Source organism: Myotis myotis, unplaced genomic scaffold (assembly GCF_014108235.1).
Source record: "Myotis myotis isolate mMyoMyo1 unplaced genomic scaffold, mMyoMyo1.p scaffold_m19_p_3, whole genome shotgun sequence".
NCBI lineage: Eukaryota > Metazoa > Chordata > Mammalia > Chiroptera > Vespertilionidae > Myotis > Myotis myotis.
Genome location: NW_023416335.1, coordinates 206,191,919 through 206,217,755, shown reverse-complemented (window position 1 = coordinate 206,217,755; position 25,837 = coordinate 206,191,919). Strand labels below are relative to the sequence as shown.

The 25,837-nt window shown below is 57.9% G+C and overlaps 1 protein-coding gene across 3 annotated transcripts; it reads left to right on the top strand.

The window, feature by feature from the left end:
• The first annotated feature begins 5,631 nt into the window (after positions 1 to 5,631).
• Positions 5,632 to 24,667, top strand: PVALB (parvalbumin). Of its 3 annotated transcripts, none has more exons than XM_036299847.1 (5): positions 5,632 to 5,731; positions 8,035 to 8,102; positions 9,699 to 9,831; positions 11,392 to 11,501; positions 24,415 to 24,667. In XM_036299847.1, the coding sequence occupies exons 2-5, from the start codon at positions 8,042 to 8,044 to the stop codon at positions 24,426 to 24,428; spliced, it is 318 nt and encodes a 105-aa protein (XP_036155740.1). In that variant the 5' UTR covers positions 5,632 to 5,731; positions 8,035 to 8,041; the 3' UTR covers positions 24,429 to 24,667. The 3 variants fall into 3 exon arrangements, with proteins under 3 accessions (XP_036155740.1, XP_036155738.1, XP_036155739.1); XM_036299845.1 differs by lacking the exon at positions 24,415 to 24,667 and adding an exon at positions 23,858 to 24,064; XM_036299846.1 differs by lacking the exons at positions 5,632 to 5,731; positions 24,415 to 24,667 and adding exons at positions 7,528 to 7,564; positions 23,858 to 24,064.
• The last annotated feature ends 1,170 nt before the right edge of the window (positions 24,668 to 25,837 follow it).

Genomic DNA, 25,837 nt, shown 5'->3' with positions numbered 1-25,837 from the left:
ATCAGGCCTTAGCTGAAGAGTGTCGGCCTGGGGATTAAAGGGTCCTGGGTTTGATTCCAGTCAAGGGCACGTACCTCTGTTGCAGGCTAGATCCCTGGCCCTGGTCGGGGCATATGTGAAGGCAACCAACTGATGTGTCTCTCTCACATCAATGTTTTTCTCTCTCCCTTCCACTCTCTAAAAATCAATGGAGAGACATCCTCAGGTGTGGATTAACAAAAAAAATAAATAATAATAAGTAAAATAAAAGTAGGACTCACCAATATGATAGATTATCATAGTCAGGACTCTTTCTGTTGCAAGTGACATAAACTTGACCCGGCATGAACCACACCTACAGGAATGAAGCTCTCCTTTCTTGCTCGTCTGCAGATCACTCTAAGAGTCTGGGTGGGCCCTGGGAGTCCTTAAAAGCTCACGTGTAAGAGAATCTGTTCAGAACCCAGGAGAGCGGAGTATGTCTCTATCTCTGCTGCATGCCATGATCCTGCAACACAGCATGTATATTTCACAAGCTGGGCAGCCACTGGGGCCTGTGGTGGCCGCCCTGTGTACCTGCAGTTAGATTTTGTTATTCATTTTTTATCACAATAAAAAAAAATGCAGCACAAAGAAAAACCTTAAGATGGCTGAATTGCTTAGTGGATTGCTAAGGGCCCCCCAGTTCTGTGCGACCAAGGACTCATGATCGAGAGGAGGGTGTTTACTCCCCATTCTCAGTGGTTGCCATCCGTCACACCTCAGCCCTAATCTGCATACAGTACCGGAGCGAGATGGGAACCATGGGGTTTTCAATCGGATTCAGCTGCTGTGGTTTAAGATTTTTTTCAGTAGAATTTGACCCAGAATCAGGACGAAAGCAATACGCATTTGATAAGAAAAAACCATGACTCGGTCATGCCCTGGGCACTTGTTGGTCGCATCCCTAGGGCTCTCACACTCGGCGCCAACAGCAGGCCTCCCCGCCCCCCGGGCTGAAGGGCCACCAAGACACGTCCCAGATTGGCTCAGCCTGGTTTCAATATCCAGTTTCCTGTTCCCCAAAGTGTCCTCTCTTATCAGAATATAAGCCGCGATTTTGGGTCAGGAGGAGAGAGCCCAGTAGATATGAGGCTTGAACCCCAAGGGAAGGCTCCAGTTCCTGAAAAACTAATTCTACACCAGCAGCTGCCCCTGAAGTGCCATGAAGAAATGGGTTTCAGCAGCATTGTAAGTAGCGTTCCTGCAATGTTTTCGAGAACAACACCACTGTCCACACACAACCAAAAATAAAAACAGCAGTCTGGCCCTCGCTGGTTTGGCTCAGTGGATAAAGCGTCGGCCTGCGAACTGAAGGGTCCTGGGTTCGGTTCCAGTCAAGGGCACATGCCCGGGTTGTAGACTCAATCCTCAGTAGCGGGTGTGCAGGAGGCAGCCAGTCAATGATTCTCTCATCATTGATGTTTCCATCTCTCCCTCCCCCTCCATTCCTCTCTGAAATCAATAAAAATATTCTTAAATAAAAGCATCAGTTTAATGTATTCTCCTTAGAGGCCCTCGTGGAGAGAAGCTGGACACCCGTGTTGGTGCCTCCAACTCCCAGCTGGAAAGATGGCTGGAGAATAGGGGAATAATGGGGCCATTATTGAGTTCATGATCAAGGTCAATACAGGTTTCTATCCATAAAGAAACTTGGTGGCCCTCTCTTTCAGTGGCAGCACAGGGTCAAGGGTAAATGCCACACAATGATGAACGACCACCCTGATTATCATGTGTGTAGGACGTTGTGTCCTCCAAACCCCTTACTCAGACATGATGTCATTGAGTACTCACCACAGCTTTCTCTTCAGCTCCATTTTACAGATGGGGAAACTGAGGCTCAGAGAGGTAAAGCAACTGCTCAAGGTCACACAGCAGGTAAGAGGCAGAGCCAGGGTAGGGACCCAGGGCTGTCTACTTATGTGCCTGACCACCCATAGGGCTCTCTCTTGGTGGTGAGGGGTGGGCAGGGAAACAAGACCTCAGTCTGGAGATCTGACTCAGGAATGGGGCCGAGAGCCCTTGGAGTGAATGCTCACCATCGCACCGGGCTGAGCTCATGAGTATCATTAGGTCCTGCAGCATCCACCCAGCCCACTAGGCCCCCAGCAGGAAGTCTATCTTTTTCCGGCCACAGCAGGTGGAAATAGTGTGAACTAAGGAAATACCACCAGCACCGCTAACAGCTGAGTGCCGTCTCCTGGCAGCTCAGAGACTGCTGACCCACGCACCAGCTGGGAGGCCCCTGTGGGGAGGGCGCTGAGCGCGGTGGAGGCAGACAGCCCAGGCTCTGGTCTCTGCGTGCTGTGTGACCTGGGGTAAGTGGCTGGACTTCTCTGAACCTTGGTCTTTATATCTGTAAAAAGACGATAATGGAATCACTCCCGCAACATGGATAAGCAAGTGTCCAGCTCCAGGCCAGGCACAGTTTTTGGGCTGAGGGGATAGAAAGGTCAATGTCCCCACACTGTGCCATCCGTCTGCCTACCCAGCAGCCTTGTTGATGTCCAGAGTGAGAAACCCTGAACCAGGGGGAAATCCCACTGGCCCTTCGGCTGCCTTTTTAAGCAGCGGCTCAGGGGCTGGGGTAGCTGCTCATTAGGCCTCACAAGGGACAGGTTGGGGGTGGGGATCTCAGGTCCAGAAAGGCACTTTGCCCCAGAGTGAATCCTTCCTGAGGTCAATGTGAGCTGCCATTGCACTCACCAGGGCCTGACCCTCCCGGGTGCCCGGCACGCGTGGGCGCCCCAGAGACTCGCTCGACGAGCAGTTCCGGGCCCTGACCACCTAGACGCCTTCACCTCTGGAGAGGGTCCAAGGCGGGTCCTCACCCCAAGCAGCTCCAATGACTTGACATTCAGCCCCACCCAAGCGTGAAGGTGGCCTTGTGGCCCAGCCTCCACCCTTGCAATTGCTAGTGACCGTGTACGTCCAAACCGAGCCGATCACAGCCAATGAAACTCAGTTCTGGGACTTTCGACCAAAACGAGGGCAGTGGGCTCCCTTCTCCCCACAGGACTTACAGCCCTGCAGGAGGGAGGCCCTGTTTCCCTCAGGGGACAGCCAGTCTGAGAAGGGGGCCACTGCAGCACAAGGAATTGCTGAGAGATAGAGCCAGCATTCTCATTCTCATGGCGGCATTTGAGTTCTGGATGGAGCCATACCTAAACCTCATGGACTTCTCAGTTACGCGAGGCAACAAATGCCCCTTTCGTCCTTGTTTGGGGGGTGGAGGGGGCAGCATGGAATGCTTCTTCTTTTACTGAGGTATAATTGTCATCCAGCATTATATTCGTTTCAGGCCTACGGCATGATGATTCTATATTTGTATGTATTGTGAAATGACTACCACAATAAGTCTATTTAACATCTGTCACCACACACAGGCACAGAATTCAACCAGCCTAAGTCAGGCTTTCTGTCGCTTGCAGTCTAAAAGGTCCTGCCTGATAAATCTATTCTCTGGCATAAAGGTCTCTTGTAAAACCATGTTAATAAAGTGATGGATGCTCGAATTGGCAGAGATTCAGGGAGAAGGAACTGAATAATTCTTCAAGATTTCAACTCAGGCTTTAGGATGTCCTACCCTCTTCCAGTGTCATTGGAGGGGGAGAAGGGGGAACATGCTTCTGAACTGGAAGCCTTGAGTTTAAATCTCAGCTCTCTCTTACTAGCTGTGTGACCTTGGACAAGTCACTAATCCTCTCTGAGACCCCATTTCCTCAAGCCTCTGAGGGCTGTAATGAGGGTAAAATGAAATAATTCAATATAGCACCAAGTGCACAGTAGGTCAATAAATGCACCCCCTACAATATGGATCATCCCATTTAGATCTGCTCCAGGAGACGCATGGGGACAGAGAGGCAGGCATCCTGGCCCCAGAGAATCCACTCATGGTGGGCACTGCCCAGCGTGTTTCTTCTCTTGGTCTTATCAAGAAGCAAGACTGGAGAGTAGAAAAAGGCCAGAGCTTTGGGGTCAGAGAGACCTGGGTGTAAGTCCTACCTATGCTCTGTGACCTGAGGCAAGTTGCCTAACCTCTCTGAGCCTTGTTCCCTCTTCTCTGAACCCCGCCATGCCTTTGGCTTCAATTGCTTGACCTCCCTGATGAACACCAAAGCTCTGTGTCCAGGCCCAACTGCTCGCCAGCGTTCAGACCCCCGGGCGTCTCCACCAGAATGTCTTCCAGGCTCCCCACACCCAGCACAGCAGCCTGGCTTGTCTACCCCTCCAGGGATGATTTGGGCGCATGACCTTGGTCTTGGTTTTTGCCCCATCTCATGAGTAGGTCATAGCTGATCACTGTAGAGGCTCTCCCGGCCCTAACATCGCAGGATTCTCAACGCCAACATGTCATCATCCGAACCCGGCCCCGCCTCCTGCCCAGACTTACCGCCTTCAAAAGCAGTCCCTCCGTTGTCCAATGGACCCCGCTCACACACTCAGAGTTAACATGGATTTGTCCATCTCGTTCATGACAGCCCCAAGTCCGGAGCATCTTCTCAGAAATGCAACCCTCTCCCCCTACTCCCCCTGTGGCCGTCATCCTCGGCCACACCCCCAGGACATCCAGGCTCCAGCACGGGCCTCCCCATGGAGCCCCCCCTCCACGCCTCCCCCCGCCCCTCCGGGGAGCCGATGCCAGTGAAGGATGGTGGAGCTTCCCTCCTCAACAGCCTTTGCATAAAGGCTGGGCCTCCTCATGTCGCCATTAAGGATTGGCCTTCACTGTTGACAGTGTTGGTGCCCGGAGAGTCTTTTTAAGGCTGGGCATGAGGAGAGGAGCTTTTCGTGCTGTTCCCATTAGATAATAAATTTTTGTCTCATTCATTCATTCATTCATTCATTCTTTTCAAAACACAGCCCTTGGATGTTCATCTCCCCTGAAGGCGGACCACCCCAGAGACCTGCCCCGTGTGAATCTCATGAACGCCAGGGGCCTTTGCTTCACAAAGCTGCACTTGCACATGACTTTTTGGGGCATTTCAGGGGGTTCATGGCCCCCAAAGCCCATCGATAGAGCAGAGTCCGCCCCTGGTTGAGCTCATTTCACAGACGGGAGGCTGAGATGCAGAGGAAGGGACCTGCCAGAGAACAGGGAGAGCAGGGCTTCCTGCCAGGCACTAGCCCACCTCATGGAAGTGCCAGTCCACTCCTGCTCCAGGCCCACGGCTTTGTGTGTAAACCCTGTAACTCCTGACATCTTTGCACTGTTTCCTCATCCATGCAAGAGGGACCAGGCCTGAACAGCGAGGCCGCGGTGAGGTGACATGTGTACAGGAGCCCAGCCCGTGCGTGGGAGACAATCCCAGTTCCATCCCTTCGCTCGCCTCCCTCTTCCTTCCCTTGCAGGCTTTTGGAGAACAGAAACATTGCTGCCGTCGAAAGTGGTCATGGAAGGCTTCACGGAAGAGGAGAGCCTGGCCTGAGCCTCAGCTTGGGTGCTGAAGGGAGGCAGGGGCCAAGGTTATTAATAGGCCCAGCTTGATGGGCCCAGGGAGGCTGAATGTGATACAGACACCCAGCACCGCAGTTGAGAAGTATCTGACACCAGAAGGGGAGGGGGCCGTGGGCCGGGGGGAGCAGCACCTCCCAAAATAGCCAGAGCAGAAGCCTATATAGGCGGCTATCCCACCACCAGGCTCACTTCCCCACAGGACCTCCCACCAGCCCAGCCTCTCAGCCCAGGCTCAGCCCTCCACCCCCAACCAAGGTGAGTGGCAGCTCCTGAGATCGGAGGAGGATGGAGGGATGCAGTGGGGAGGAGGCCAGCTGGAAGGGACAGCCATTCCTCCCCTTCCCCCAGCGGCACAGGGCTGGGCTGAGGGGTGCGGCACTGGTAGGCCGTGGCGGAGCCCAGGCCTGAGAACAAGAATTCCTGGGAGCTCCAGACTAACTCCCGGGGCGGCCTGGGGCAGACTGCCTGGCTGGGCCTCAGGTTTTCCACTTGTAAAATGAGAGGGGTGGAGCCAGACATCCGTGGGCTCCAGTGCTGCCGTCAGTGGGCAGAGAGGCAGGGGGAAGGGGCACGGGCGGGCGGGAGCCGGGCTGAGGCGATAGCATCTGATGCTGGTGGGTGGACTGCAGCCCGGGGAGGGTGTCACGTTGATGGAGGCTCTGCAGCGGGAGAGACGGAGGAAGGAGGCGAAGGCCGGGCCCCTGTGGAGCCTTTGCCCCAGGGGTCAGCATCCGGACACTCAGCCATGTGGGACCTCATAGCGCTGGGTCCTGAGCTCTGGGGGGAGCCCCAGGGTGGCGTCACCAACGCCGCGTCAGCAGCCCTGGGAGTGGGCCGCTCTCTGCCGCTGCCTCTCCGCACATGCACGGGCCATTTGCTGGCTCTGTGGCCTCAGTTTCCCTACCAGGACAGCATAAGGACCCTTCAGCTGGGGAAACCAATTCTCCAGCGAGTGCTTCTGGGGGTTGACATGAGCGCACGGGGGCCCGGCATGGCCAGGCTGACAGCTGCCTGGGGCCGCAGGGGCAGCTGAGGGTCCGGAGAAGGCCTCCCACGGGAGGGACCAGGCCGGGAGCTGCAGCCTGGGTGCCGGGAGGCCAGACGGCAGGCTGTTCCTGAAGGAGCTGACTCACAGGAGGGGGGCAGTCAGCGCCAGCAGCATCCTAAGGTTTCCAAGGAGGGCAGCCGTCCAGGGCCAAGCGGAGGGAGACCGTGTTGACAGTGAGCGCCATGGAACCTGAGCTCTGGGCAGCTGGCTATTTTCCCTGCTCCCCCTGCCCCCCACCACCAAGGGCCACCATCTTAGTCCCTGCCCACCTGCCCACACACCTGAAGGGGGAGTTTCAAGGTCCCTCCCCAAGGGACCACCAACCCCATCCACCAAGGGAGACAGAAGGCCAGAGACGGGACGGTCACAGCCCAAGGTCACACCGGGACTTAGCGCAGCCCCAGATCTAGAACCCAGGCCTCCTGGCTCCCTGTTTAGTGCTCCACACACTCCACAGGCGGCCGTGCAGCCTGACTCCTCGGATGGAGGCCGTGGCCATGGCCGTGGCCGTGGGAAAGAATGCAACTGGTTTCTGCTGCGTGGAGATAGGAGGTGTCACATTTCCCCAGATGGAGTTCAGGCCATCTACCTGCTGCGCTTCGCTGTCCGGAAAGTGTGGTCTGAAGGTGCCACCCTCTCCCCAAACCTGGGCCTTTTGGTCTCCAAGACGGAGGGGAGTTGGGGGGGGGGGGCAGTACATAGAGATTCGGAGTAGCCTCTCCTGCCCTACCTCCTCCAAAAGTTTTGTGGGGGCAGGAGGAGTCCCACCCCGCTATTCCGGGGCTCAGGAGACCGAGAAGCAAGTAGCTATGGAGATCTAAGCAGGGTTCTTTGAAAAGTGAGACTAGAGGGAGAAAATGAGGTTTCAGGATGCGCATCCCTGACCAGATGTGGGCCGGGGCACCCGCAGAGAGCCCGGCAGTGCCCGCCTACCTGAGCCCCCCCTCCCAGTCCTGTGGGTCGGGTTTCCAGACCTGAGCGCTCAGATTTTGCAGCATAAAATTTGCATCCAGGACAGACCAGAGCGGAGGCTGCGTGAGGTAGGAGCCGAGAGAGAGTGGCGGCCGGGCTCGGGCCCCTGGAGGGTGTAGGTCTGGCCCCTGCCTGTCCGCGTTCTCCCCGAAGCCGCGGGGCATCCTCCGAGGTGCACCCCGCGTGCCCTTGATGGCAGGCGAACCCTCCACCCCGGCTGGTGACACGGGCCACCCCTAAAGTCCAGAGGTCCCCCTTCCCCCGGTGCCCTGGCCGCAGCCCCGGGGCGGCGAGGACCCCTGGCGGGGCGGGACAGCGGCGGCGGCGGCGGCTGCGGGACTCGCGCGGGGCGGCGGAACCGGCGGAACCGGCGGAACCGAGCGGCTCTGGCTGCGCGCCCGGCCCCGCGCCCCCTGGCTCCGCGCCAAGCCGGCCCGCGTGCGCCCGGCGCGCAGCACTGCAGCGCCGGTCATATGAGCAGAAATGATGAGAAAAGCACTTTTTAATCTTTTCGCACTTGCTCTGCCCGCTCAAACAGTTGCAGGATGTCGATGACAGACTTGCTCAGCGTTGAGGACATCAAGAAGGCCCTGGGGGCCTTTGCCGGTGAGCAGCGCCCCCCCCCCAACCCAGTCCTCTACCCTCGCCCACCACCCTGGCCCCTGGCCCCTGGCCCTCTCCGTCTGTGCATCCCGTCGGGGGCGCCGGGGGCGGGGGGTGGGGGAGCGGGCGGAGAGTGGGAGTCCTCAGCATGTCCCAAACTCGTCCGGGCGGGACTTGGGTCGGTGGGGAAGCCGTGCGACCTGCCCCAGCCACTGGAAACTTGGGGCCACCAAAGGCTGGGTGGCCCTGCTGGGAGGGCTGGAGTCCCCACCAAGGTCGAAGACCCGGGTCCTTGGCCCGGGACTTCCCCTTTAGGCGCGCAGGAGGGGCTGCAGGCAGCGGGCATGCCTTCTCGCCCACCCCTTACCTCGCCCCCCATTGTGGACAGGGCTCTTCCCGCGGGGCAGTGGGGAAGGGCTGGCCCCACTGCTGTCCAAACCCCCCGCCCCCAGGGCTCAGAGCCCTTTCCAGGGGGCCCAGAGTGAGGTGACCTTCCTAGGGCTGGCGCCCTGCTCTGCCCTGCCCAGCCAGGCTGAGCATCCTTAGCACTGCAACTTCAGCTCCCTGGGCGGCCCAGGGAGAGAGGGAAGCTTCTGAGCAGCCCAGGACTCCAGGCTGGCCGCCTCCCTCCCATCACCCGGATGGGGAAACTGAGGCTGGGAGAGGGTCAGAAACCAAGACCCAGTTCTAACCCCAAGGTCACCCAGCAGGCACCAGTGGGGTTAGGACTGGGTCTTGATCCCCCACCCTAGTGTCAGCCCTCGGTGAAGGGAGAACAGGACTCCTAACAGCACCCCACCCCCACACACACACATGTTACCCCCCTTCACATGGTACCCCTTCCCAGGGGTTCTTCAAAAGGAGCTCTGGACATAGAACACTGGGGAGGGGGACCCCATTTCCTTTCCGCTTGGTCCCCCCTCCCCTGGGCAGGAAGAAGCTGGGGAAGCCACCCTCCAGGGCGCGGAGACAACCCCCCACTTCTCTGGGAGCTGCCTTGCTCCCTCCAAATAGAAACTTAACTGGGAATTCCTGGGGAGCCTTCCAACATCCCCCCAACTCCCACCAGAACGGATTTCTGCAGCAAAACCAGAATTTCTGGGTCCTCCCCTTCCTCCGCCCAGGGTGTGACCTTGAGAGACATTTCTCCTCTCTGTGTGGGTTTTCTGGTAACACAATCTGTGGCCAAGAAAAAGCTTGCCTCTTCCCCCACCGGCCGGCTCCCCCGCCCCAAAATACACACACCAGGTTCCCATCCTGCAGTTCCGCCTCTCAGCCACCACAGCAAGGCGCCTGGACACCCTCTGCCTTCGGAGGGAGGGGGCCCCACCATCAGCGGAGGGAGGGTCCAGTGGTGGGTGGGGGAGGCCTGGGAGCCAGGGCGTCTGGGTGTAGGCTCCCCTCTCCCACCTCTGCCTCTGTGACCTTGGGCAAAGCGCCCTCTCCATCCTGGCCTGCCCCCCCTCCCATGGAGGTGGATCCCCTTTCTTCCCCAGGAGGGGCACAGGGAGTCAGTGACAAATTCTGGGACACCCCCCCACCCCCCTTCCCTACTGCCCTTGCCCGTAGGCATTCTAACCCCTCTCTCCACCCCCGCAGCTGCCGACTCCTTCGACCACAGAAAGTTCTTCCAGATGGTGGGGCTGAAGAAGAAGAGCGCGGACGAAGTGAAGAAGGTGTTCCAGATCCTGGACAAAGACAAGAGTGGCTTCATCGAGGAGGACGAGCTGGGGTAAACTGAGGCCTGCGGGGCTGCGCAGCGGGGGCTGGGGAGAGGGAGTGGGGGCTGGGACTCTTGCCCTCCTGTCTGCACCTTCACAGAAATAACCTCGTCCGACCACTGTTGCTTCCGGGAGAACCACCTCCTCAGCAAAAAGTGCGACTAACTAGCCTAAATGATAGCTGCTTAATCCTGCTAATGGGCTGATGCTACTTAATAATTTAACACAATTCAGAGGCCGTTTTTCTCCGCCTAACACTATAGGCAAGACAGAGAGCGCCAGCCCGAGTGTTCCATCGATTTTCATTTGTCTAAAAGGCACCTCCACCACCCACAGAGCCCAGCCTCCTGGCCCAGGGCGGCCAGGGCAGTGCCTGGGTGAATCCGGGAGGCGGAACCAGCATTGGGGTTCAGGAGACCAGGGAGCAAAGCAAAGGAGGAGGAGGTCATGATGAGGAAAGTGCACAAAGGCACCAGCACAGGAACCTCCCACCACAGCCCCCCTGGCCCCCTGGCCCAGGTCCACGACCCCGCTGCGCCCCATGTCACTCTCTGGCATAGGCTGCCTTGGATTTTGTCAGAAAGAGAAGCGGGGAGGGGGGAGAGGAGCCTTTTGAGTGAGGACTTCCTCATCCATCCAGTCTCCCTCCCCCTGCCCCCCCCCCCACCATCCACAAGGCTACCCTCTGTCTAGAGCAGCGGTTCTCAACCTGTAGGTCGCGACCCCTTTGGGGGTCGAACGACCCTTTCACAGGGGTTGCCTAAGACCATTGGAAAACACATATATAATTACATATTGTTTTTGTGATGAATCACTATGCTTTAATTATGTTCAATTTGTCCCAATGAAAATACATCCTGCCTATCAGATATTGACATTACGATTCCTAACAGTAGCAAAATTACAGTTATGAAGTAGCAACGAAAATAATTTTATGGTTGGGGGTCACCACAACATGAGGAACTGTATTAAAGGGTTGCGGCATTAGGAAGGTTGAGAACCACTGGTCTAGAGCCTTCTTCTATCCCCCCGGGTCTGATGTGTGTGCACACCTGTGCATACACACGCACACACACACACACTGCCACCCGCCTCCCGGCATCACCTTCTCCAGACTCTTCCCTTAGTTCCAGGAGTGATAGATGCCTCCTTCGAGCACCTGTCTACTTCCCGCCCCCACACCCATCACACCGGGCCGTCTCTCTCAGGGCGTTTGACCCCTCCTCATCTTTTCAGGCAGTTTCCCAGGGTTTCTCTGTGCCCATTCCCAGCATGGCACAGGCACAGAGAGGATACCTTTGTGTTGGTTGCATTGGCTGAACAAATAGCCAAGGGCAGGCGCCCTGCCTGGAGCAAGGTGGACCCGTCACTGAGGACAGCCTGTCCTTCCCACACAGCCACCCAGGAGGGCACAGCACAGCCCGGCTGCCGGCCCCGCACAACCGCCCGCATGCCCGCTGCTGGCTGCCTGTCCCAGCTGCCCCTTCCCCTGCAGATGCCAGCCCACCGTCCACAGAGGGTTCCTGCAAAGGTGACCTTGATCTGACTCCCTCCCCGGCGTTTCCTCCCAGATCCATCCTGAAGGGCTTCGCTGCAGATGCCAGAGACCTGTCTGCTACCGAAACCAAGACGCTGCTGGCTGCGGGCGACAAGGATGGGGATGGCAAGATCGGCATCGACGGTGAGTAGCCACGGCCTGGGGCCCGGGCACATGGGGATCTTGGGATGTTTGGATGCTAAAAGCTCGGAGCTATGTCTGTCACGGGCAAGGAGAGGAGGGGTCACACAACTCCCAAGATCAGAAGGAGAAAGGCAGTCTGTTAGGGCTGAGGCTCTGTCATGTAACCAGGCAAAGAAAAACTGGTGTATTTCTTCCAGATTTGAACGATCCTAAGGGAGCAGATTCTCCCCGCCCCTCTCCCCCCCCCCCCCCCACCTTGTGGAAAGGGCAGGCAGGAGCATGTGGGACCGTCCCTGAACTTGGCCTGCATCTTTCCCTGGGTTTTGGTCCTGGCTCTGTCCACACTGGCTGTGTGACCTTGGGAGTCTCTCTTCTTCTCTGGGCCTCCGTCTCCCTCTGTAACCCGAGGAGATGAGGCCAGCTAATCCCCACGGACCCCGCTGGCTCTCACGTTCTCAGATTCCAGGGATGGAAATTCCTTCTCCCCTATCCTCCTCCACATCTTGTCAGGTGTCCTGTAACTTCAAGTCTCAGGCCCGTTCACCCAAACAGACCGTTCCCGCATTGTAGGCGAGCCAGGAAAAACGGCCGGCCGAGGACGGGCTGGGAGTGAGGAGACGGAGTACCTTGCTGTTCACGCTTTGCTTCCAGGGCAGGGGAGGGGCTGGCGGTCCAGCCTCTCACAACCTTCTCCACGCAGACCTAACCCCCGTGCCCGGAGCACATCCCGCGTCACATCCCGCATCACATCCCGCATCACTCTCCTCCTTAGCATCACAGCATCCTCGGACGCTGTCTTCATTTCGCAGGTGGGCACACTGTGCCTTAGGCTATTCAAGGAGCCAGGACATGAGGGGTGGGCAGGGAATCAAACCAGCTCCGAAGAACCCTTTCCGACTCGCTGTGCAGCCCCTGCGCCTATGACCGTCTTTCCTGCCGGTCTAGGTGAAAACCGTGTGTAGGAGCTTGGCCTCCAGGCGCAGGCGGTCTGGGGTCAAATCCCAGCTCCGCCACCTCCCGGCTGCGTGCCTTTGGGCAATTCCAGTAACCACTCTGGGCCTCAGTCTTCCCTTCTCTAAACTGAGCCTGATGACCGTTCTCCTCCCCGAGGTTTGTCACGAGGGTTAGATGTCAGTGTGCGAAGCGTTTCGAACGGTGCCTGGTGCAGAGCGAGTGCCCAGTGCGTTTGTTCACGGTGCTCACCCTTTCGCCTCAGTGTCCACCTGGCCAAAGCGGGCACGCACTGCACATCTGCCGCCTGAGTGGGAAGGCCGCCCCCACCCCATGCTCGGCTTCCTCTCTGCCCTGCAGCGGCCGTGACCTTGGCCACACTGAGGTTCCACTTGCACAGTTTTAGCCTAAGACCTGCTTGTGCTCGTTGTGAAATTAAGTGGCTGTAGACAGAAATTGCTCTGGGAAAGGTATGAGGATGCTGATCGCGGGCATCGTTTATGAAAGTTTTATGTCAGAAACGAGAATAGAGAACCTCTGAAGGTCAGACGCAGCGGCTGCCCAGCCTGGTGATGACAGCTGCCCCTTTTTTGTGGCTGGGAAGGAAGGGGGGGGGGGCGGTTAAAGGAGGCAAGTGAAGGGTGCTGGAGGGAAATCGGTGACTCCAGTAAGTGGCCCATCTCCCCCACACCCCCATCCTCACCAAACCACTTATCGGATAGCTCCCCCGGAGCCTGGACTCCCGCCGTGACCCACCCCAGGCCTCCAGACCTGCTCCCATTTTATTTGCAGCCAACGTGCCACGGCTCAGAGCCCTAGGCAGGGTCTCCATGGCTGGCTGCTCACCAGCAACCTAAATGAAGAAGAGAAACCAGGCCAGGTCCTGGCCTGCTTCCTTGGCTCCCTCCCTCCTCCCCTCCCTCCGATCTTAAAGAGCTTACTAAACTCTTCCAACAAACGCTACCAGGGGCACCCCTGTGCCGGACATGGGGGAGGTACAGTTGAATCAGGCCCAACGCCCAGAGGCACCATTTCCTGGCTGGGTGCCCCTAAGCAGCAGCTCAGCAACCCTGAGCCCCAGTTTCCTCATCTCTAAACGGGATGCGATAATACAGACCCACCTGGGATTCTGTGAGGCGTCCATGACCCGATGTGTGGAGTGCTGAGTGCAGTGCCCAGCACATAGTACGTGCTCAGCAAACACCACCAAGCTACTGTTTCTATTCTGTCCCCACGGTGCTCACAGCCCTGTGTATGTGCACACAAACGAATGGGGACGCCAGGCAGAGGCCGGGAGGTGCAGACCGGCTCTGTGGAGAGGGAGAGACACGGGCAGGTCTGGAGGCTGTGGGCAGGAACGCCGCAGGCTGGGAGGGCGGGGAGGGAGGCCCAGGCAAGGCGCTGGTCCTGGCAAAGCCACTAAGGGAGGGAGTCTAGGGCATGTTTAGAAAGAGGCAATATGATTGATTTGCCCAGCGTGGGATGTGCCCGGAGAAGTGTTACCCGGGTGTGTAATGTGTGCCCAGCCTGTGCTGGGGTCTGCGCAAATGTCACCTCATTTGACCTTGAGATGATAGAGGACATGCGTGTAGTCACAGAAAGACCACCTCCAGGGCCCAAGGTGACAGTGGGTTCAAACCCAGGTCTGTCTGCCAGCACAGTGCCGGCTCAGGCCACCTGGTGAAGGCCTGCGGGTCAGGACAGAACACAGCGGGGGGCGGGGCAAGAGAGGAAATAGGCTGTGAGAGCAGACCACCCCACGGCCACCCCCAAACACAGCGCTCCTTCGGGAGGTGCTGAGAGGTGGGCATGCTGTTGCCCAGCAGGCAGCCAGATGGGGGCAGAGCCACAACCGCCCCAGGAGGTTCTATTCCAGGCTCTCAGCTTGGCTGCCTGCTTGCTCTAAAGCAGTGGTTCTCAACCTTCCTAATGCCGCGACCCTTTAATACAGTTCCTCATGTTGTGGTGACCCCCAATTTCATTGTCACAAATTGAACATAATTAAAGCATAGTGATGAATCACAAAAACAATATGTAATTATATATGTGTTTTCCGATGGTCTTAGGCGACCCCTGTGAAAGGGTCGTTCGACCCCCAAAGGGGTCTTGACCCACAGGTTGAGAACCGCTGCTCTAAAGGCTGGAGGGCCTGGAGCAGGGGTCCTCAAACTTTTTAAACAGGGGGCCAGTTCACTGTCCCTCAGACCGTTGGAGGGCCGGACTATAGTTTAAAAAAAAACTATGAACAAATTCCTATGCACACTGCACATATCTTATTTTGAAGTAAAAAAACAAAATGGGAACAAATACAATATTTGTATTTGCATGTGGCCCGCGGGCCGTAGTTTGAGGACCTGTGGCCTGGAGGATGCTTTCACCTCCTGGCGGGACTGGGGGCGTCGCAGAATCCCTCTGACCTTCACGTGCCTGTTTACTAAGCTCAGGAGTCAAGTCACTAGCCAATCACTGGGGTCCCTTCCAGCTCTGGGGACCCACGGGTGTCCCCGGGAACAAACCGCTGCAGGAGGCCCAGCCCGGCCCCTCGGCTCGGCTGTGCCACCTTGAACAGTGACAACAATCACCTTCACCGTCACGGAGCACTGACCGTGTGCCGGGCACAGTGCGAGCATTTACTCATTGGAGCTTCCCAGCTGTCTTGGAGGTGGACACTCTTACTATCCCATCTATAGAGGCTCCCAGAGGCTGAGTTTGCCTAAATATCTGTGCCTGGGAAATGACAAGGTCAAGATCTGAGTTCAGGTCTGTCTGGACCCCCAGCCCGTGCCCGGGCTGCCTGCTTCATTCATTCACTCAAAGTTGAATGAGCTTCTCCCATACGGTGACATTCACTGACGCATTGCTTGCTTCTCTCCCCCGCTGGCATATCAGTCCCATGAGAGCAGGCCTCAGTTTTGCTCCGTGTGCTAGAAAAGGGCGGGCACGCCGGAAGGTAGCTGAGTGAGTGAGTGAACCTGTGTCCTGCTCGGGGATGCAGTGAGGACGAGGTCCGTGTGGGCTGGAGACGCGTGTGGCCGGGGCTGGCGTGCAGCAGGTGTGGGGCTCCTCGACGCAGGGCTGCCTCCGTCTCCAGCGCCGTTGGCGCTTCTGAAGATGAGGGGTGTTTACCGTGTTCTTCAGGGTCCCAGGCGGAAGGGAGAGACCAGGAAGACCAAGTTCTAATCTTCATCATCCTTGCATTCCCGTCCCTGGTCCACTCGTTCCAGGAACCTCGGACTTGAGTAGGCGTGGCCGACTGGTTCTGGGAGGCCCCCCAAGTGCAGCGCTGGGAAGGGGGCTTGAGGCAGAGGTGGACGCTGCCCCCCAACCCAGCAGCAGCTGCCCATTCTGGGCACAAACAGCAGACGACACTGAGTGCCAGCTTCCTTCCCCAGCCCTCGTCCTGAGCAGGGTGAACCTGAGGCTGAATGGCCCAGAGCGTGTTTCTCAACACAGAAGCGTCTGGTTCCTTAGGATTGGGGGCGCCGGGGGGGGGGGGCGCGGGGGCACGAGTTTGCATTTCTACCAAGTCCCCGTGGTGCTGATAAGCTGGGACCACACTTGGAGAACCGCTGCCTCACAATGCCCGAGAAAACAGGTGCCCTTACTCTTCCCATTTTACAAACGAGGAAACTGAGGCACTGAGAGAAACGTGCCCAGGGCCACTCAGCCACGGAGCCAGGATTGGGGCTCACAGGTCCAGCTGGGACCCGCTGCCACCCTGCCTGTCACCCGGCCTGTCCCCCGCCCGGGCTCTCCACACCGGTGCCTGCACATGGATGGGACAGGGACAGCGGTTATGGCCGCGCGGCACTTCCTGTGCACTGGGGACTGCACACGGGCCTCCCCTCTTCCGGCTCCGGCAGTCCCCACACCGGCTGCCCCAGACAAGGAAACTGAGGCTCCGGGAAGTGGGGCAACTTGCCCAGGATCACTATCAGTATCAGTATCAGGGCGGAGCTATTCAAACGTTGACACTCTGACTCCAAATATCTTGATCTTCCTCTCCATGCTGGAGACAAGGTGTGCACACCCCATACACACACACACGGCACATGCACACGGCACATGCACACGGCACACGCACACACACGTGTGCAATCCTGAAACCCGATCCCGTCTCCTACGCTTCAGGCCAGCTTTCACCCAAGAGTCTGTGGGTTTGTTTTTTTGCTGCTATCGCCTTCCCATCCCAGCCTGCTTCATCCACGGGCCTCAAGGCATTTGTCTTTTCTGCTTCCTTCTGGCAGAATCTGTTCTCTTTTATCCTTAAGGAGCCGCTCTAATGTGGGAGGTGGCGTGATGAGGAAGCCGGGGCTGAGCTACCTAAAGTCAGGCAGGAACTAAAACCCCCGTGGGGAGGAATGTGCCCACCTCAAAGCTGTAGCTGTAATCAGTGAGGGGCCTGGGAATGACCCGTTTCTTCTTTCACGTGAGTGCTCGCTCTTGTGAGCCACCTGAGGACCCTTTGGAAGCAGAGGGATACAGTCCTCAGAGGTGAAATCGAGTCGAAGACGGGAGGGAAGTGAGAAGGATGGAAGGAGCCCCCCCCGCCCCCCCCCCCCCCCGGCCTGTAATTCCAGCCTCCGGCCCCTCTGGGATTGGGTTTCCACGCCAGCAGGATGGTGCCTCAGCGCCAGCCCGCAGTCCCCATGGCAAAGCCCCACGGTGTACAGTGCCTTATCCCATCTTGTGGGGTCCTCCCCCGGGAAGGGCTGCGATCTATACTGAGACACGTGGAAACTGAGGCCCGTGGACGTTACGTGCCCATGTCACAGGGCAAATCCTTGGTCGAATGGCCGCGGGTGTTCTGACTCTGCCCCTCCCTCCCCCTCCGTCGGGCTGAGCTGAGACACTGGAGTTATAAATGGTTCTGTGCTTAGCCAGATGCTGCTTTCATTCCCGCGGACCTCCCTCAGCCGGCCTCACGCGGCACCGGATCGTTTAGCGGAGGGAGCGAAGCCGCGCTCCTTACATAACTGCCCTCCTGTCATCAGGAACAGGAGTGAGGGCGGAGGCGAGACGGCCCTCGCGGGTGATCCCTCTCCACCTCCGGCCGGTCGGCTCCAGCCTCTGGGAGGAGATGCACCCTGGCCTGAGCCAGCCTAAGTCAGAACCTTCCTGGCTACGTGCCTCTCAGCCTCAGTTTCCCTGTAAGTAAAATGGGGATAAGAGAGCAGGCAAGGGCGACATGAGCTGACATGCAGGGCGGTGACTGGGCCCCCAGAACTGTGGACGAAGGCTCCTTGCAGGCCGTGAGGTGTGACCCCGGGTGACCCTGCTCCCGGTCTCCTGGGTTCAGAAAGCGATCCCTGTTTGCAATAGCGATTCATAAGAAACCCAGCCCGGGAGCTATTTCGAGGCGAGGTGATAAACCGGGAGGTCGGTGCCTTCGTCCTGGTCATCACAACAGAGGGGAGGAAGGAGCCTTCCAGACGCTGACTCAATGTTCATCTCAGTTTCACCCGGGCTGTGGGCTATCAGCGTGTGCTGGGCTCACCTGTCAATGACTTCTAAATTTGTCCAATCCCCACAGTGCCCAGCACTGCGACAGACCTAATTAGGCTAATTTCAGGTTCCCAAGGGAAAGAACTGAGTCCTATCATCCTCTGCCCCTGTCTGCTGCTCCCCTCCCCCACAGCCCCACCCATCTCGTGACTGGAAGATGAAGAACCCAGTGAGCTGGCCCCAGGGGCCTGGGCTGAGGCCTCCATGCAAAGGTAGGGCTGCCCTTACATTCTGATGGGAGGAAACACTCCCTGACCCATAGGGTGATGTCACTGTGCTCTCTCTGTCTGAGCCAGGCATCGCTGTCCGCAGCACTTCTCATCCATTGTCTCATGCAGCCCTCACCATAGCCCTATGAAGAGATCCTCTCAGCACCCCCATTTTACAGATGCGGAAACTGAGGGTCAGAGACTGGGTTTCCAAGGATGGGCTCGCTGGAGGTGGGATCCTCACTCTGATGAGATAGATGGTGTCAGAAACTTCTCTGCTGCTTGCTCTTCAGGCTTCCCGCGCCCTCTGTCAGTTTACATCTTCCTGGTCGTCGTTTCGGGATTCGTGTGCTTAATGCTGTGACAATTTCAAAGCTCCAACCTGTGTCACTTGTGCTGAGAGATCCAAGGGAGGTGGGATGACACGTATAGAGCATGTTCTGTGTGCCAGGCTCCTTCTGGATTTGCTCAGCTGGTTTTCCCAATAGCCACGCGAGTAGGCATTGTCATACCCACTTTACAGATGAGAAAACTGAGGCTCGGCGAGGAAAGTAGTGATCGAAGGCCACCTAGCCAGGAAGTGATAGGACAGGATTCAGACCCACCTCCAGGGTTGCTGGAAGGTTGTCTGCAGGTGCCGGGCAGGGACAAGAAATGGAGGGGACAGCAACAAGGCCCAAGAAACAAAGATGATGGCCATTGGCAGAGTCCGTGCCAGGCAGCCGCCAGGCACTCATAGGCTTGGTTCTGAGGGGGCTGGGGCTGTAGAAGCACCTTGATAACACCTGCAACCCAGTGCTGGGCGCTGGCCGGGGAGCAGGCCTGTGGCGAGGGCTTCACTACTGGTTCCTCTGGCAGCCCCAGGAGCACCATTCCACAGGCGGGGAAGTAGAGGCACAGTGACGGGAAGTGTCTGGTCCAAGGTCACGGAAACAGGAAGTGGGGACTGGGAGTGACTCCTAGTTCCCCTCCTCCAAACGCGGGGGGTGGGTGGAAAGGTGTCGTCTGGACCCGGCAGTGCTCGGATCAGAGAACCAGGACCTGGAAGGGGAGGGGCCTGTCCAGGGACAGGAGTGGTGGCAGAGCCAGGCCGGACGCCCGTGCTCTGACGCTGTTCCCCATCCCAGGGTCACTGCCAAGTCGGTTGACCGAGACCCTCAGGGTCTTGCCATGTGTTTTGCTCTGAGGAGGGACGTGCCTGCGTAGAGGAGACCTTTTCTGATAGGAGCTGCTCGTTAACTGGCTGCTTCCTGAGCTCTGCCCTGAGGGAGATGCAAACCGAGCAGAAGAGGTGACCCCGCCCTCCTTTTGCCGGCAAGGTGCCTTCTCCGGGTGGGGGTGTGGAGAGGACACAGTTAGAGAGACTGGCACTCTCCACAGAGAGCCAGGGGGTCCCCATGCGATGTCCTGGCTGCTTCGGGGTGGATCCCAGATGGGCAGAGGGGTGTGTTCTCAGAGGCTCCTAAACACCCCAAGGGTCCAGAATAGCGCCCATAGTCAGACTCCAAAACGCCTGACCTCCCACCGCCAGAGAGCCCCGTGGCCGGGGTTCCGGGGCCCCCTCCCCTCGGACCGCACCGAGTATCGCCGGGTGAAGGCCATGGAGGGCCCTTTACTGATGCGCAGCCGAGAGCCGGTCATTTCTAGGTGAGGATCAGAGAGGCCAGTGCCGTCGGAAGCGGTCAGGACAAGTCCCCCTCTTGGCCGTCTCTCCGTGAGCTGGTGTCGCGGACAGTGCAGCTCAGGGCCCACGGACAGGACACACTGGCTGGGCCCGTTTTCCAGGTTGAGTGGCAGGTCGGAGCCTGAGAGAGTTCATGCTCCCACCCCATCTGGGACACTGGCTCCATTGGGAACGGCCTCCCATACTCATGTCGGGATGTTCCTGACATCACAGGCCAAGTCCTGCCTCTGCCTCTTCCCTCATGACCCAGACACTTCGCCTCTTCAGACCTCCCTTGCCCATCTGCAAAATGGGGTCATCCCACTCACCTCCTGGGGCTGGCGTGAGAATTACATGAAGTCAGTACTTGCTGACCCCTAAGGAGCCATCGCTCCATCCTTCCCTCCCTCCATCCCTCCATCCATCCCTCCTTCCCTCCCTCCCTCTATCCCTCCCTTCATCCCTCTATCCCTCCATCTCTCCATCCTTCTCCCCCTCCATCCCTCCCTCCCTTTATCTCTCCCTCCATCCCTCCCTCCTTCCCTCCCTCCATCCCTCCTTCCAGCTCTCCCTCCATCCCTCCCTCCATCTCTCTATCCTTCCTTTCCTCTCTCCCTCCATCCCTCTATCCCTCCATCCCTCCCTCCATCCCTCTATCCCTCCATCCCTCCCTCCATCCCTCCATCCCTCTATCCCTCCATCCCTCCCTCTATCCCTCCATCCCTCCATCAGCCCATCCATTTGGCATCCGTGTATCAGCACCTGCCTGCCGTGCGCCATGTCTGTTCTATTGCTAGGAGGGTGCTGAACAAGAAGGGCTCCCTGGCGTCTGGAATTGACATTCCAGTAGGGGGAGACCAGTAAAAATAAGTAAGTACATAAATAAGATCATTCCAGAAAGTGCTAAGTACCAAGAGGTAAATAGAAAAGGGCTGATAGGACAGAATCACGGGGGGGGGGGGGGGGGGGGGCGAGCATCTGAGCCGCTCGTGTGTCACTCCAGGTCAGCGCCTCTGGGGTAAAGAAGGAAGCCCAAGAGCGCAGCCCGAATCAAGTTCCTATGTGACCTCGGTCGAGCTACTTCACCCCCGGGCCTCAGTTTCCCCATTTGTAAAATGCGGACAAAAGCATCTCTCCATGGGGCAGTGGTGAGAATGTCATAAGATAACACATGCAAAACGCTCCCCGTGTCGGCATTGGGTAAATAAGAATTTTAAAATTCTATACAAATGGACAATGTCACTCGAAGTACTAGCGATAAAAGACACCTCCAAAGAGCCTCCTGTAGGGTCACAGGCCCGTGGAGGGGTTGTCAGTGTTTGGTGTCTGGGTTCTGTCTCTGCCACGCGCTGTACTGTCCGGCCCGCGGCCCTGGGGGTCTCAGGACCGGCTGGAGGACCCTCCCACTCTCCCACCTGAGGCGGTACTCAGGGCCCCCTCCGGCCACCTGCCTTTCCCGTCCTGTCCTCGGGGACAGCCTGGGACAGGAGGCGGGCCCACTTCCCAGGTCAGACCCCGGAAAGGGGAGGAGCCCAGGTCCTTCCTCCTGGCAGGGTCAGGGCCAGGTCATTTCCATGACGACAGCCGGTGCTGGTCTAGTTGGCTTTTGTTTTCCCCCTTTTGATCTGGAAATTCCTCCAGCTTACAGAAGAGCTGCAAACATAGGACAGTTCCGTGCACCTCACCCAGGCCCCCTGCGCCAGCCTTTGACGTCACCATGGATCAGGGTGACAAGGAAGGAGTCACGCACGTGCTTGGTCCGGAGTCCGAGGGCAGGACAAACCTCGAGGGAGCGCCAGAGATTTCGTTCTGCCTCTCTGAAGCCACTTGCCATCCCGTTTTCCCTTGTCTCTCACAAGGAATTGTCCCTAGCCCTCCCTCCAGTGACAATGACAAATGGGGGGTCCTTCGCCCAGAGGGTCCGCTTCCTAGCACGCAGGCCCCCCTAGCTCTTCACCCCACCCATGCGTCCCCACTCAGGACACTGCACTTTCATGAGGCGACGGGGACTTACCTGGGGCCTCAGTCTCCTGCCGGCCGGGGACATGGCATCTCAGAGCCACATGGATGTGTGGGCGGGGGTGGCAAACTCCTGGTTCTCTTGTCTCCTGGAGAGAAAAGCTACAGAGAAGAGACTCCCTGGGCCCCCTTATCTATAATAATGAAAGCGTAATATGCTAATTAGAGTGGACAGCTGAACGACCTTCCGGACGTCCTTCCTGACGAAGCCGGGGCTGCAAGGGCTGAGCCCCTTGCACGAATTTTGTGCATCGGACCTCTAGTGTCAATTACAGGTCTCAGCACCCCCTCTGACCACCACAGCGAGGCCCCCACACCTGCAAGGACGTGGAACACGGGGCAGAGGGGCTCAGGGAGGAGGCGAGGACCCCCTGAGCACCACCCGTCTCTCCTGACTCCTCCGAGCGGGACAATGACGACGAGGCTAGAGACCAGGGCACACAGCCCATAAGAGACAGAGCCACATTGCAGCCCAGGCCGGCTGCTGGGTTGTTCCCAAATGCACCCCATTGTTTCCTCCGTCTGAGCCCCACCTACGATCCCCTCCACCTGCTTTTCCCCGTGGGATCCTGCATCTGCTTACAGGATTCTATCAAAGCCACCATCCCTCTGAAGGTTTTGCTGCTGCAAAGATAGATGGCCCTCGTCCCCCTGTGGCGGTGAAGTCCCCGCGCCTCTCAGCCTTTCACAACCACACGTGGCCCCTCAGTGTCAGGCACGGAGCCAGGGGTGGGATGAGCAGTGAGCAAGACCCCAGGGGGGTCTGAAGCATCATGTTCCAGTCGGGGAGGCAGGCAACAAAGGACTGTGCAAGAAATACTCAGAAGTCCTTTGAGAGTGTAAGTGCTGTGGATATAATAAAAAGTGGTGCTAGCTAAGGGCATTGCTGCTTTCACCGGAGTGGCCAGAGAAGGCCCCTTGAGGAGAGACGTGTGGGAGGAGACCACGTGAGTGGGAGGGAGCCAGCCCTGAGAAGGTCCGGAGAGTGCACCAGGTGGGTGAGCAGCAGGTGCAAAGGTCCTGAGGTGACCACACCCTCAGTGGGTTTGAGACTCAGAGAAAGGCCAGCGGCTTGGAGCACTTCCTGCCAGACGTTGTCTTCCTCCCGACTAGACAAGAAGCTCCCGTGGGGCAGGGACCATATCTCCCCTGGGCCTCCCCTCACCTGCAAAGTCACTTCTCCTCTCTGGGCCTCAGTTTTTCCTTCTGTAAAATGGGGGTGCTCCTCCCCCCGTCTCCTGAGGGCTTGTGATGTTAAGTGAGGCGCCGTGGGAGACAGAGCTTTGCTTATTCTGAGCACCTGCTGTGCTCACTCCTCTGAGCTGCGCCATGTCCCGTGCTCAGGGTCCCTCCTGAGGACGAAGAGCACACAGAGGTTCTTGAATCTGGCTGCTCACCAGAATCACCTTCGAGCAAGTAAAATAACTCGCCCTTTCCCCCAGGCCTCCTCCGTCAGAAATTCCAAGGCCAGGGCCTGGGAGTCTGTGACCTTGATGGCCAGGTGGGGACCAACGAGATGAGTGGCCGAGAAAGGGCCGAGTCGAGGGCACACAGACCTGGGCCTGAAGCCTGGCTGCTTCCTCCGTGTAAAAATGGCTGGGCTCAGAGCCTGGGCTTCCTCATCTGTTGAATGGGAATAATGATAAAACGCACATCACAGGACTAGTGTCGGAGTCGAATGAGATATTGTGTATGAAGTGCTCAAAAGAGTGGCTGGCATGTGATAATCATTCAGAAAATCACCATTGCTATTACTATTGTCTTTATGAATAATTTGCCGGCTGCATGGCATCGTGAAGCAAAAGATACAGTAGGCTCACCATTTCCCGCCTTCCCGCCTTCCTCCCTTCCTTCCCTCATTCCCGCGCTCATCACCCCATCCCGCCGGGACTTCGGCAGCAGATGCGAGACCCGAGGAAGGCCTGCGCAGCGGGCCCAGCGGTCGGGCCGCGGCCGGTCCGTCCTGCACTGTGCACCTCTGACTCACTCTTTGTCGTTTTCTTTTGCAGAGTTCTCCACTCTGGTGGCTGAAAGTTAAGAGGCTCTGGCTGCCCCCCCCCACCCCCGACCCCCAGCCTCAGCCCCTCCTGCTGCCTCCTCCGTTTCTGCTCAGTTTGTTTATGTTATTTTTTACTCCCCCCTGTCCTCCTTCGGCCCTCAAATGACACCATCCTTCTGGAAAATGCTGGAGAAACAATAAAGGCTGAACCAATGGGCTTCCGCTGCTTGAAAGGCTCCTGGGCAGGGGGTGGGGCGGGCGTGGTCCTCCTTGGCTTTCCAGGCACACCTGTGCAGGGCGGGCAGGCTTAGACAGAAAAGATGGGGTGAAAGAAATCTACTGAGCCCCTCCTCGGCCCTTGTTACCGAGCACAGCACTCCACACGGGTTGCCCATTAACCCTTGAAACCACCCCATAGGGAGGTGGTGAAACTCCCATTGTACAGGTCCTTAGAGAGGAAGGGATGTGTCCAAGTCCACACAGCTAGGACTTGTGGACGGATGGACGGATGGATGGATGGATGGACGGATGGATACCCATTAAAACTCTTTTTGTTACAAATGACAGAAACCCAACTCTGACTGACTTAAGCAAAAGAGGAAGAAAACACAAAGACTTGATTGGCTACGTGCCTAAATAGTCCAGGGGCAGGTCTGCAGGAGCAGCTGGATCCAGGCACTCACGTGACATCATCAGGATTAAGGCCTTCCTGCCCCACCTCTGGGCACGGCTTCCCTCTGTGCTGGATTCGCTGGTGATGGCAAGATCCCCCAGCAGCTCCAGCAGAACCAGTAAAAACACAACAACAAGCTTCTCTTTTCCATTCACTCCGTCAGAGGTCCCATTAATGCCACTTCTGATGCTCATTGAGCAGTTACTCCATGCTGAGCCATGCCCATGGTTCCATCTGTACAACAACCCTACCGTTATCTTCATTTTTCAGATGAGAAAACCTGGGCCCAGAGAAGGGAAATGTTTGCCCAAAATCACACCACGAGTAAGTGTGGAGCCAGGACCCTAACTCGGCAGCCACCTCCAGAGCTGTGTCCCTCCCTGAACCGGTCACAGATCGGGGAGCCCCATTTTGTGGGTGCCATCTGTGGAGAAAGCTCGTGGCCTGGGAGTCGGGGAGAATGCCCCGGTGGGAACCAGAGGCGGGGACGGAAGTGCAGCAGCTTCTGCTGTTTCCCACAACGGCCTTGGGGTGGAAACAGAAGAGCGACCTCCCTCCCCAGTGTCAGACTTCCTGGCCCAGAGGGGGGCAGGTGTCATCCTGGCAGGACTGTCAGGGAAGGCGCTCACCGAGGGCAAGGCCCCGAGTGGGCAACCCGTGGGATTCGGGCTGAGGGGCAGGGATGCACTGGCGTCCCTCCTGGTGGCAGCCAGCGGCCCTGCCTGGGAGCGGCCTGGGGACCAGACCTGGGCCAAAGCAGCAACAGTCCCTGCGGGCCACCTGCCGTGGGCTCAGCCAGAGGAGAGGCTGCGGGATGGTCTGCAGGAGACGGTGCAGCTGAGCAGGCAGGCGGGGGTGAGGGCGCACACGGACATACACAGACACATGTGGACACACGCGGACACATGCTCACAACAGCCAGGTTCGGGGTGGCCCAGGCTTTGGTTGTTGTTGTTTTGTTAATCTGCACCCGAGGGTATTTTTTCCCACTGATTTTTAGAGAGAGTGGAAGGGAGAGGCAGAGACAGAGAAGCATCGTTGTGAGAGACACACATCGATTGGTTGCCTCCCGCATGCACCTCAGCAGGGGCTGGGGATGGAGCCTGCAATCAAGGTTCGTGCTCTTGACCGGAATCAAACCGGGGACCCTTCAGTCCACAGGCCGATGCTCTACCCACTGAGCCCCACCGGCGAGGGCTTGACCCTGATTTTATGTGGCGTCTCAGGAGGCCTAACTTTGGACACTGAGGACAGGGTGGGGATGGGCAGCCAGAGCATCTCCCTGGAAACCAGTCCGGGGCCTGCAAGAAAGACAGG